Raw genomic sequence first — 13,944 nt, forward strand, 5'->3', positions numbered from 1 at the left:
GAACAGAGAGGAGCTGAAAGAGGTCCAGCGGGAACTCAAGAAGGTGACCAGGGAGGCCAAGGAGGTGTACAAGAGGACGCTGGAGAAGCAGCTGGAGCTGAGCAAGACGAGGGATGTGTGGAGAGGCCTGAAAAACATCACAGGTCATGGGCAAAGTGGAGCCAGGGTCACAGCAGGGGGCGACCAGCGATGGGCCAATGAACTGAACCAGTACTTCAACCGGTTCGATCAGGGCCCCCCTCCCCCCTCCACCACTGTCCCCCACTCCTCAAACGCCTGCTCTCCTGTGGACACAGCCACCATCCCCCAACCGTTCTCACCTCCAAACCACCTCTCTACACCACCACAGCCCCAGCTGCCCACACCCCCTCACCCCCTCCTCTCCGTTACAACTGAGCAGGTGAGAAGGGGACTTAGGCGACTGAACATCAGGAAAGCTGCAGGACCAGATGGGATCAGCCCAAGGTGTGGGTTCCGGTGCCCAAGAAGGTGCACGCTAAGGAGCCGAGCCACTTCAGACCCGTCGCCCTGACGTCCCACCTGATGAAAACCATGGAGAGGCTGGTCCTCCGACACCTTCGCACGGCGGTGAGCTCTGCGATGGACCTGCTGCAGTTCGCCTACAGGCCAAAGATGGGGGTGGATGACGCCGTCATCTACCTGCAGCACCGGGCGCTGACTCACCTGGAGGCTGCTGGGTGCACTGTGAGGGTCATGTTCTTTGACTTCTCCAGTGCTTTCAACACCATCCGACCGGCGCTGCTGTGGGGGGACTGGTGTGAGAGCAACTTCCTGTGCTTGAACACCGGAAAGACGAGGGCGATGGTGATCGACTTCCGGAAAAAGACCCCACCACACCAACCGGTGAGCATCCAGGGCTCGGACATCGTGCTGGTGGACCACTTCAAGTACCTGGGTGTTCACCTCAACAATAAACTGAACTGGACTACTCACACCAACGCCCTGTACAAGAAGGGCCAAAGTGGCCTCCACCTCCTGAGGAGACTGAGGTCCTTCGGGATGTGCAGACCTCTGCTCCGGACTTTCTATGACTCTGTGGTGTCCTCTGCCATCCATTACGCTGTGGTCTGTTGGGGAGCGGGCAGCACGGACCGGGACAGGAAGAGACTGAGGGAGGAGGGCCGGCTCTGCCCTGGGCTTCTCGCTGGACTCGGTGGAGGATGTGGGACAGAGGAGGATGTTAACCAGAATGTCCTCCATCATGGACAACACACTCCACCCACTGCACCCGACAGTGGAGGAGCTCAGCAGCTCCTTCAGCGGCAGGCTCCGACACCCGCAGTGTCAAACAGAACGCTACCAAGTCATTCATCCCAACAGCTGTTAGGACATTTAACAACTCACTGTAAATGTCCTACATGTACCGTTACACCTGCACTGTACACAGCTCTTTACGTATCCACACTGTGTGTATAACAATCCTGGCAATTCACTCTATTTTAGAGGATTTTTCTTTTTACTGGATTGTTTTATTTTATATTTTTACATTTACATATTATATTTTTTGTGCTTTTTTTGCTCTTGTTTAGATGCTTACATATTTTAATTCCTTAGTTTTATAAGTTCTGCACCTTTTACCTTGAGCTGTTGTAAGTTTGTGTTTCCCCCTGGGGAGGAATAAAGCTCTATACTCTACTTAAAATACATTCTGATGACTGAATTTTTTGCAAGTGTGCTTAATTGCGTCAAAAGCAAAAGTGTTGCAGTAATGACAGATGCAGACTATAGCAATTCAAAATCTCTTCAAATATGAAAAAAACAATTCTTCTATAAACTGTTTTAATCCAACTAAATGACTTTTTAAATAGAATTGATATTTTAGAGAGAAATCAGTCTGGTTTTAGGATGAACCATAGTACTGAGACAGCCCTAGTGAGAATTGTTAATGACCTCAGGGATACTATGGATGCTCAGAAGCTTTCCATCATGATACTACTGGATCTCAGCGCTGCCTTTGACAGAGTAGATCACCACATCTTGTTAAAAAAACTTCAAACCCTGGTAAGACTCTCCAGCACTGTTCTTAACTGGTTTACCTCCTGTCTCTCAGATTCTAGGAAGTATGTATACTTGCTCCTCAAGAACCCATAGAATCAAGTGTGGAGTTCCCCAAGGTTCAATTTTAGGTCAAACACTTTTTAATCTTTATATGTTGCCGCTTGGGGATGTCATCAGGAGACATAGCATCAGCTTTCACATGCTGATGATACATAGCTGTACATTGCTGTGTCTGCTGATGACACAGGGCCATGAGATGCCCTTTTTAACTGTATTTTAGATTTTAAATCATGGATGGCAGAGAACTTCCTCCAGCTCAACTAGGACAAAACTGAGGTTTTAATTATCGATCCTGAAGTCCAGAGAGAGAAGCTTTTACCATCACTGCAGGACTGGAAAACCTTGCAGTGTGTTAAAAACCTGTGCATTCTTTTTGGCTCTGAGCTGGATTTTATTCCCCATATTAAGAACATAACAAAAACAGGATTTTATCACTTGAAAAACATAGCCAGAATCCGCCCATTTATCTCTCTGGCCAGCAGGAGGTGCTGATGCATGCTTTTATCTCCAGTCGCTTAGACTATTGCAATGCCCTGCTTTCTGGTCTTCCCCCCAAAAATCAGCAGTACGAGTGCTAATGAAGACCAGAAAATGGGAGCACATTACACCTGTTTTATAGTCACTGCATTGGCTCCCCATGCATTTCAGAATTGATTTTAAAATTGTATTATTAGTTTTTTAATGTCTTAATGGTCTTGGGCCTTCTTATCTTTCTGACCTGCTTTTACGATTTGAGCCCTCGTGGCCCTGAGGTCCCCTGGCACCGGTCTGTTAGGGTTTCTTTCTGCCAGGACCAGGACCTATGGTAAGACCAGGTTCTGTCACTATGGCTCTCATTTGTGGAAAAGCCTGTTGGAAGGCATCAGGACCGCAGACACTATTGGTGTTTTTAAAAGCAGGCTCAAAACCTTCTTTTTTAATTTAGCATTTAATTCACTGACTATTTTACTTACTTGTTATTCCTTTTTTTTTTTAATAGTTAATGTTTTATCTTAATCCTTAACTTCATTTATGAATTCATTTTATAAGCTCCTATTTCTTTATTTTATTGGTTGATTATTTTTAGTTCTTACTTTCTTATCTTTTAATTTCATTTATTGATTCACTTTATTAGCTCCTATTTATTTTATTCCAGTGTCTCCTCACACAGGCTCTCCGCATTGGGAGCTGAGTCTGGTCTGCCTGTGGGGGGCGTCGTCCTGGGGATCGTTCTGGCCACGGCGGTGGAGCCCAGCACTGGGCCCAGCACCTTCTCTTCCGGTTCTCTGCGAAGGCGGACGCTTCTCTCTTTTCTCCTCTCCCCCTCGTCTTCCCCGATTGCTGCTCCCGTCCTGTACTGTCTCTTGTCTGATCTAATAAGAGCCTCTCTTCACTCCCACATCCGAATTTAACCGGAACCATGGAATTGATCAACTGGTCTCTAAATGCGATCAACCAAATTTTTACGACACGAAGATCGGGCAAAGGAGAGCCCGCATGTCCCAATGGGATGTTTGCAGCCGGATACATGCTGGATTCCTGGGGTTCCTGGAGGTCCCTGTGTTTGGCCATTCTTTCCATCGAGGATGTGGAGGACCTCTACATGATAGCATGATAGCAGGTATGCTGCTGATTGGGGCTGGCGGCTTTCTGATCTATCGCAAAGTTGAGAAGATGCTGGCAGCTGCATTGGGAAGGCTGCCTATCGTTACTGAAGGACTGTGCCGAGCTTAGAATGCTCAGACTCAAGTGATAAACGAACTCAAGAGTACGCAGGTCACGACTCTTGAACGTTTACGCGAAATTGGATCGATCTTGGAGGATATTCGAACTCGGTTGGGAAGCTAAAATCTTGCCACAATTGGAGACGCATGGAGACCAGAGACACTCAATGTCGAAAGATAAAGCTGAATCGCCTGAACGAAAACAAACCTAATCTACATTTCGGACTCTCAGACACACAGTCGCCAAGGCTGGTGTTTTGTCTTCAACTCTCCTGGATGTGAGCGTGGAACGAAGGCTCTGCCCCCCGCTGTTTGTGTGTACGTGGGGGTGTGGCTGTGTGTGTGTGCTCGTGCTGTTTTCTTTTTAAATTTTCTTTTTAATCTTTTATGCGAAGCACTTTGTGTTACATGTTTCATTGTATGAAAAGTGCTCTATAAATAAAGTTTGATTTCATTTGATTTGATTTCAAGAAGGTACCATATCAGCCTGTCTAATGTGAGTTATAATCCGTGGCGGACCTGGCTGCCCCCCCGGCAAACATGCCCCGACCCACCGCAGTTGCCCACTTTGCCCATAGCAAAATCCACAGCTGGTTATAATTGAAGGAATTTTGCTTTGTCAGTTTTGAAAAAATGTGTTGCTCCAACGAGCCAATCAGAAATCAAACCCTATAGTGTCATTGGGGGTTTAGCCAGTCCCAATCAAGGTAGGCCCTCTCTTTGACTCCTCCCACAATTAGGCAGCTCTGCTCTGGCACATGGCACCACGAGAGGAAGTACTTCCTCCTCTTCCCAATTGGGCATGTGTGGGCGTAGCCAGTACAGCTCACACAGACAGAGCAGATTCTGAATGCACTACTATGATCCAATATTCAAACGGATGAATATAAAGGAAAAGCTGGAATTGGGGCAATATACTTTGAAGACAATGTTGTTGGGATCTGCAGGACCACAGAAAGTTGGTTAATTTTTTTGGTTAGAGACAATATTCATTTGTCATGAGACGCAGTCATGACATGAATTCTGACCCAGGAATGTGATGGCCTTTCACATCTAGAATGGGGAAGGGGGGGACATTCTCCAAGACCTTCCTCCCCCCCCTTTCTGCTCACAAGACTCTCCCCCCATGCAATCAGCCAGTCACTGATTGGTTGAAGCTCTCAGGCTTCGACACCTCTGAAGTCACACGTGGACAAAAGGCTTTCACCCAGCCTCCATTCAGAGACTCTTGCAAAAGCAAGCTCCAAGGAGGTGGGTTGCTGCAGAGCAGCTCATCCAGCGTTAGCACACAGCTAACACGAGAGGCCGGCAACCAGAGGCCTCCACTCCTCAACTCATCTGCTGACCCGGCCACGAGGGTCAGACCTTCCCCTGATCCAGAGACCAGCACCCAGAGTCTGCTCTCCAGGGAAACCAACCGGTTCCTCCAGGACGGGACCAGGGACCCTCACAGAGCTTCTTTGTGTTTTTCCTGAACAAGCAGGAAAACCATCACGGACCTGAGCGACCAGCTCCTCAGTCTGAACAACGGGACAACCAGGAGCTGTAAGAAGGACAGCTCCTGAAACATCAACTCCATCTTCCTCTCCTCAGCCTGCAGAACCAGCAACCACAGTTAGCAGGAGGTGCTAACTACAGGAGAAGACACCAGCTTCCCTCCAGCAGGACAACTGAACTCTTCCAAGGAAGTGGTAACAACTGGGCATTACCTGAGATTAGTTAAACCTGATGCTATGCATAGAACTGTTTAACTTTCATGAAGATGTGTTGATTCTGTTACAGTGATCGCGTCCTGATGATAATGATATTAGGAGCCGTTATCAACCTGTAAACCAACGTTAGCTCTGCCACAGACACAGGGTCTGCATGCTAATCTGCTTTACTAACTTGTTAACTCACAATCCTACACATATCACATCAAAGACAACATCACACAGTAACTGAATACCATCTGATGACTCCTGACGTTTTACAAGACAAATCGCATTCACATAAACTCATTCTAGAAATGGTCCTTTAGCAGAGACACACAGAAGCAGATGCTAAGGCTAGCTTCCATTGATCCATTGCTATCAGCACATGGTGGAGACCCCGGACAGACCTCCTGCTCTCTGATAACCTCCATTTGGAATGTAGTTTCTTGTGATCCGCCATCTTGTTTTGTAGTTCCATCACACGTCACACACACACACTCCCTCCAACTCTCTCTCTCTCTTTCTCTCTCCACACACACACACATGCACCTACACACACCCAGCTGTATATAGGTAGTTAGAATCTGTGTTTTATTTGTTTTCATTGTTAATAAATATATTTTTGGAATCATACTTGCTGTTTTATTAATGTGCACAAAGGTGAATGAAATGTCGACCTCTTCTGTGTCAAGAACTCCAAAATCCTTCAAGCTTTACTGTTAATTCTGGTAATTGTAATTAATTTAACTATTAATTCAAATTCCTGATTAACTGTTTAGTATATCTTATGAGACTGATAGAACTGAATTGGCTATCATTTCCTGTTACGACAGGTGGTGCTCCGAGGTATCTGATACAGATCAGATTAAATTTCAACATTATTAATAACTATCTTTGATAATTATTAATCATTATCGATAGCCAACCAAAACATAAATAGTGATCCATATGAGGACATAATGGTCCCAACAATGTTTTGGACCAACCAGACCATGTGAAAGTGTTGAAAAGCTGAATAATATCCATCCATCCATCCATTGGCTACCGCTTATCCGGGGCCAGGTCGCGGAGGCAGCAGTCTGAGCAGAGTTGCCCAGACGTCCCTCACCCCAGACACTTCCTCCAGCTCCTCCGGTGGCACCCCAAGGCGTTCCCAGGCCAGCCGAGAGACATAGTCCCTCCAGCGTGTCCTGGGTCTGCCCCGAGGCCTCCTACCGGAGGGACATGCCCGGAACACCTCCCTAGGGAGGCGTCCGGGGGGCATCCGAAATAGATGCCCGAGCCACCTCAGCTGGCTCCTCTCAATGTGGAGGAGCAGCGGCTCTACTCCGAGCTCCTCCCTGGTGACTGGGCTCCTCACCCTATCTCTAAGGGTGACTGAGCTCCTCACCCTATCTCTAAGGGTGACTGAGCTCCTCACCCTATCTCTAAGGGTACGCCCAGCCACCCTACGGAGGAAGCTCATTTCAGCCGCTTGTATCCGGGATCTCGTTCTTTCGGTCATGACCCATAGTTCATGACCATAGGTGAGGGTAGGAACGAAGATCGACCGGTAAATCGAGAGCTTCGCTTTTTGGCTCAGCTCCTTCTTCACCACGACGGACCGATACAACGTCCGCATAACTGCAGACGCTGCACCGATCCGCCTGTCGATCTCACGCTCCATCTTTCCCCCACTCGTGAACAAGACCCCAAGATACTTGAACTCCTCCACTTGGGACAAGGGCACTCCACCGACCTGGAGGGGGCAAGCCACCTTTTTCCGGTCGAGAACCATGGCCTCGGATTTAGAGGTGCTGATCTTCATCCCAGCTGCTTCACACTTGGCTGCGAACCGTGTCAGTGCACGCTGGAGATCCAGGCTTGATGGGGCCAACAGAACCACATCATCCGCAAATAGCAGAGATGAGATCCTGTGGTCCCCAAACTGGACCCCCTCCGGCCCCCGGCTGTGCCTAGAAATTCTGTCCATATAAGTAATGAACAGAACCGGTGATAAAGGACACCCCTGCCGGAGGCCAACGTGCACTGGGAACAGGTCCGACTTACTGCCGGCAATGCGAACCAAACTCCTACTCCGGGAATACAAGGACCGAACAGCCCTCAACAAGGGACCCCGGACTCCATACTCCCGGAGCACCCCCCACAGGACATCTCGGGGGACGCGGTCGAACGCCTTCTCCAGATCCACAAAACACATGTGGACTGGTTGGGCGAACTCCCACGAACCCTCAAGCACCTGGTGGAGGGTATAGAGCTGGTCCAGTGTTCCACGACCAGGACGAAAACCGCATTGTTCCTCTTGGATCCGAGGTTCGACTAACGGCCGGACCCTCCTCTCAGTACCCTGGAATAGACTTTCCCGGGGAGGCTGAGGAGTGTGATCCCTCTGTAGTTGGAACACACCCTCCGATCCCCCGTCTTGAAGAGCGGGATCACCACCCCGGTCTGCCAGTCCAGAGGTACTGTCCCCGCCCGCCACGCAATGTTGCAGAGACGAGTCAGCCACGACAGTCCCTGCACATCCAGAGACTTAAGGAACTCTGGGCGAATCTCATCCACTCCCGGTGCCTTGCCACCGAGGAGCTTCACAACAACCTCGGTGACTTCAGCTTGGGAAATGGACGAGTCCACCTCTGAGAACCCAGCCTCTGCTTCCTCAATGGAAGACGTGGTGGTGGGATTGAGGAGGTCCTCGAAGTATTCCTTCCACCGCCCAACAATGTCCCCAGTTGAGGTCAACAGCTCCCCACTTCCACTGTAAACAGTGTTGGTGGAGAACTGCTTCCCCCGCCTGAGGCGCCGGACGGTTTGCCAGAATTTCCTCGAGGCCGACCGAAAGTCCTCCTCCATGGCCTCTCCGAACTCCTCCCAGACCCGAGTTTTTGCCTCCACCACAGCCCGGGCTGCAGCTCGCTTGGCCTGCCGGTACCTGTCGATTGTCTCAGGAGTCCTATGAGCTAACAGTGCCCGGTAGGACTCCTTCTTCAGCTTGACGGCATCCCTTACTTCCGGTTGCCACCACCGGGTTCGGGGATTGCCGCCACGACAGGTGCCAGAGACCCTGCGGCCACAGCTCCGAGCAGCAGCTTCGACAATGGAAGTGGAGAACATGGTCCACTCGGACTCAATGTCTCCAACCTCCCTCGGGATCTGTGAGAAGCTCTCCCGGAGGTGGGAGTTGAAGACTGCGCGGACGGAGGGCTCGGCCAGATGTTCCCAGCAGACCCTCATAACACGTTTGGGCCTGCCGAGTCTATCCAGCCTCCTCCCAGTCCAGCGCATCCAACTCACCACCAGGTGGTGATCAGTTGACAGCTCTGCCCCTCTCTTTACCCGAGTGTCCAAGACACGTGGCCAGAGATCAGATGACACGACCACAAAGTCTATCATTGACCTCCGGCCTAGGGTGTCCTGGTGCCACGTGCACTTATGGACACCCCTGTGCTCGAACATGGTGTTCGTTTTCGTCAAACTGTGACTGGCACAGAAGTCCAATAACAGAACACCTCTCGGGTTCAGATCGGGGAGGCCGTTCCTCCCAATCACCCCCTTCCAAGTCTCACTGTCATTGCCCACGTGGGCGTTGAAGTCCCCCAGGAGAACAATGGAGTCCCCAGTTGGGGCACTATCCAGCACCCCTCCCAGGGACTCCAAGAAGGTTGGGTACTCTGACCTGCTGTTCGGTGCATAGGCCAAGACAACAGTCAGAGAACTGTCCCCTACTTGTAGACGTAGGGACGCAACCCTCTCGTTCACCGGGGTGAACTCCAACACATGGCGGCTGAGCTGTGGGGCAATCAGCAAGCCCACTCCAGCCCGCCGCCTTACACCGCGGGCAACTCCAGAGAAGTGGAGTATCCAGCCCCTGTCGAGGAGCTGGGTTCCAGAGTCCAAGCTGTGAGTGGAGGTGAGCCCGACTATATCTAGACGGTATCTCTCAGCCTCCCTCACAAGCTCGGGCTCCTTCCCCCCCAGCGAGGTCACATTCCATGTCCCAAAAGCCAGAGTCCGTGTCCGGGGATCAGGTCGTCGAGGCCCCTGCCATCGACTGCCACCCAATCCACACTGCACCCGACCCCTACGGCAGCCTCTGTGGGTGGTGGGTCCACAGGAGGATGAGGAGGAGGGGCCCGCGTCGTCCCTTCGGGCTGAGCCCGGCCGAGTCCCGCGGGCAAGAACGCGGCCACCAGGCGCTCGCGTGCGAGCCACCACCCCGGGCCTGGCTCCAGGGTGTGGCCCCGGCTGCGCCAAACCGGGCGACGTCACCTTGCTCCTCGTGAGTGTGTCCATGGGGTCTTGTGAGCTGAATAATATGACCCCTTTAATTTTAACTGGTGCCAAATAGAGTAAAATGTGGAATGTTGCCTTTTGAATTGAATTGAATTGAATTGAATGGCATTTATTGTCATTGTAACAGGTACAACGAAATTACATAGAAGTTTGGGGGAAAGAAGGACAACAAGAAGTGAGGAGAGGAGGAAAAAAGACAGATTACAGACTGCTCTGAGGAGCACAGTCTGTAATTGGAAAAAAAATCCACGTCAGGCCCATTGAAGCATTAGCACAGACAGTTTACAACATATCTCAACAGCATATCTCAAGACAAGGGACTTTGGTCATAGGAAGAGTAGTTTTCTTCGTGTCGTAAAAATTTGGTCGATCACTGACAGACCAGCTGATCAATTCCATGGTTCCGGTTAAATTCGGATGGGGTGTGAAGAGAGGCACTTGTTAGATCTGACATGAGACAGTACAGGACGGGAGCAGCAAGCGGGGGAGACGAGGGGGAGAGGAGAGAAGAGAGAAGCGTCCGCCTTCACCGAGAGCCGGAAGAAAAGTCGGCTTTTAACATGTATGTTTTTACAAACTCGGTCTCACAGCATGACTTTGATTTTAAATGTTTGAACACATTTGTTCAAGATCTTTAAGCGTTGAAATGAAACATTTAAACACACTATGTTGGTACTGTTACAAAACAATGCAAAATAGTTTTGTGCGCAAAATGTTGTGGTTTGTGTTGCTGAGACACTTCTTCAAAGGAACACTTTGCTGCGACAACACAAAGACAAACAAGCTCCAACGGCCAGTCTTACTTATCCATTTCCACCTCGGTCTCCCACTCCAGCAGAGGAACTCCTTTCAGTTGGATGTGGATGTCGTAGATCCCCTTGTTGAAGAAATCACCTGTCCATTTGGCAACCTGATCACAAACAGAGAACACATTTTCGCAATGTTCACCCTGCAAGCGAGTCAATTACAATTTTCTGCTCACAAGTGACCGATATCTCATCTGTTTTGTGACAGGGTGAATGCTGCAATTCAGAGTTTTGCACACCAGACCCAGGCCTCGATCACATGAAGTACCAAATCAGATATGTATCTGATGTCTTTCAATGCAACCGCCATATGAACAGTCAAGTCGAATTCTCATGAAAGCATCAAAAATTCAACATAACCGAAACAATGATCTGTTTGTAGTTTTGTTTATTTTTATTTCATTCATTGATTTCTGTTTAATGAAATGATGATTCCAGGATTTTTAGATTTTTCTGGAAGATTGAGGAAATTTAACATCACATGAGTTTGAGCCATTCAACTAAACAGTTTAATCAGATGAATCAAGATAAATGTTTTAAACGTTTCAGATTCAAATTGTGACTTAGGAACAATTAAAACTGATATCAGGGGTAATAGTGGAAAAGAGGGAAAGAGTATCACTGCACCATGAGAGTGATCATGATGGGAAGCCCGTATGTGATTTCATTGGTGGACTCGATGAGGATGACGGTCAGACTAATTGTCATCCGGACAACTCCTCCCAGGAAGGACGCCGCTCCAATCAGTGCAAAGGTCCCAGAGTAGATGTCCATTCCCAGTTTCCTGAAGAAGAAACACCAGTCGGGTCGTCAGAACCAGTGAGATCAGCATGTGATCACCGTTTAAAGAGAAGTCACTGAAATGCATGAATTGATGCTGTCAGACGAATAAAATGCTCAATCAGATCAATCAGGGTTTCTGTACTTTGAGTAATCGATACATTTTTAATCTATGTTAATCACGTTTAAAATTGCATAAGCAAACAGATTGAAGAAAGAAAGGAATATCTATGCACTTAACAAGTTTATGAAACACCTATAAGAGTTCATGTTTTTCAAAACAAACCTTTGAAATTAATGGGTTCCTGTCATTTCTCACCAGCTACTAAGGCCCCGTTTACACAACGACTAGGAGTGTATCCACAAAACTTTCTTCACTTTTGTGGTGTCCGTTTACATGGTGTCAGTGTGCAGATCCACTGTATACACAGTTTTTAATCCGGCGAAACATGGCGCCCTGCAGTGGTATGGCACGTGGTCCATATTCTAGTTTTATCGTCCATATCAGTAGTTTAATAGTTGAGACTTTCCCCTGATAGCATCCGATGCGTCATCAGTCCATACAGATTTTGGGTGCTCTTCACGTTTATCGTGAATTGTTCTCTGCACAGTCTCTGTGGTTTCATTACAAAATCAAGCAACAGCGTCCTCCTGTAGCCCGACATATTAATGACATCGTTGTCTCTGTGTCCGCTGCTGTAATGTAAACACATTCCTTTTTTAAATGTATTAGGTTTTGTCACATGAAATGTTGTCATGTAAACAGAGTGGGAGACAAACTAACTTGTTGACGTTGTCCTACAGGAGAGCTGACTGCTTCTTATTGAAAATGTTGCTACAGCTGAGAACAGTCCTGACTTACGTTTGCTTCTTGTTAATTTGGTTTTTTAGGATGGAAGTGATTCAATGAAAAGAGAATGCCTTCCTGCAGAGTGTGATATGTGTAGTATATAATACTTTATGTCTGTCGACTTTTCCGTCTTGGGTATTTTTTATACTCAAATTCTGAATCAAGAGGGCCAACTGCATCTTCTTTATCCACCTGGTTTTTCTGACTGTCCCTACTGGATCATCAAGTCAACTTGTACAAGCTTCCTGTAATGTGTTGTCAAGATTTTTCAGGGACTTTGGAATCATTCTGCACTGTAAATAGATTAATTGCATTGACATTTTTAATCAGATTAATCATGACTAGAGATGCACGATCCGTTTTTTTGGGGATATCTGCCAATACCAATATTATTCCAATACCGGAGCTCTGGTTGCTTTAATATTATTATTATCATTATTGTTGATTTTATATGAAGCTGTAATGAACTCCTGTCTACAGGCAAATATGAAATGTAGGAACGTATGCCTGTATTCTCTCGAAAGACAACTTGAGGTTGATATAAGGTCAGAAAAGGAAGCAGTACAAACTATTTTCATTTCATTTGGACAATGTGGGAGTCTGCGTGACGTCATCATAAACGTGTTATTAGGGTTGAGCCGGATAATCGTTTCACACGAGCGTCAGGGGCTCGGCGGCTGGGGCCTTCTCTGTCCTGCCGGGTTGAGGGGGGTACGGCAGGCTTTGCTGCTGGTATCGGGGGGGGGGGTCTTCTCTGTGCTCTCTGTCTGGTGCTTCCCGGGTTGGGGCATGGCTCTCCGGGGTGGTTTGTCGGGGCCTCTCTGGGCCTGAGGGGTCACCAGGTGCTGCGTCCGGCCCTGGTGGCACACGCACACACATGCACACACACACTTCCACTTCTCGTCGATGACATTTGCTGCTGATTTTTCCTGTCTTCTGCTATTCTTTCAATTATCAAAATTATGTTTTTGTTTTGTTTTTGTTATTGTTGTTGTTTTTTTGTTGTATTGCCTACTTGCTAATTTATACTCTTGCTTGAAAATCATGTCATTGTCTTGATAGAACTGCTCAAGTTAGTTTAATCCAGAAAATCATGTTACTGTCTAGATAGAGCTGCGCAGGCTGGTTTAATCTTGAAAATCATGTTACTGTCTAGATAGAGCTGCGCAGGCTGGTTTAATCTAATAACAGTTGGAAAATATTTGGATCAGTGTGATAACTGTAAATAATATATGTAGCACTAACAAGAGTATTGTATGTTTCCACTCACCAACCCCCTACCCCCCACTCTCTCTCTCTCTCTCCTCTCTCTCTTTGAGCGTCCTCCCTCCCGGTCGTGTATGGTAGCCATGCAAACTTCTAATAAAGGCAGCTACATGGGGAGACTCTTAGTCTCTTCCTGTTGCAAGAGTAAAAACTGTTGTGACATCAGAAGGCTTTCAATCACATCGTATTTTCTACCCATGCTGCCGAACAGGATAAGGGAAGAAAAAAAGAAAAGAAAAAAAAGAGAATTATCTTGGCCAAATAAAGCATCTTTTTCGCAAGCCACACCGACCTCTAACACAAGTTATCAAATCGCTGTCAGAAATGCCACATGTTGAGGTTCCATTAGGACCAAATGAACCAGTCTTACAGCACATTCATACTGATGGTCCACTTCCTCAACATTTCAGTGTTCAAAGGTGCTCAAAGATGTCCAACAGTCGTTTTACCTTGTCTACAAAGCAGGGGGATAA

The 13,944-nt window shown here is 47.9% G+C and overlaps 1 protein-coding gene across 1 annotated transcript in view; it reads right to left on the reverse strand.

Moving 5' to 3' along the window:
• Window positions 1-13,944, reverse strand: part of clcn6 (chloride channel 6) — a gene marked incomplete at its 5' end in the record, with an annotated part of 99,449 nt that overhangs the window by 13,270 nt on the left and 72,235 nt on the right. Inside the window, 2 exons of the mRNA XM_080495964.1 lie at window positions 10,573-10,679; window positions 11,203-11,359. Coding sequence (XP_080352090.1) covers window positions 10,573-10,679; window positions 11,203-11,359 — 264 coding nt within the window. The remainder of the gene's footprint in view (window positions 1-10,572; window positions 10,680-11,202; window positions 11,360-13,944) is intronic.

This window comes from Blennius ocellaris, assembly GCF_963422515.1.
Source record: "Blennius ocellaris genome assembly, chromosome: 5".
NCBI lineage: Eukaryota > Metazoa > Chordata > Actinopteri > Blenniiformes > Blenniidae > Blennius > Blennius ocellaris.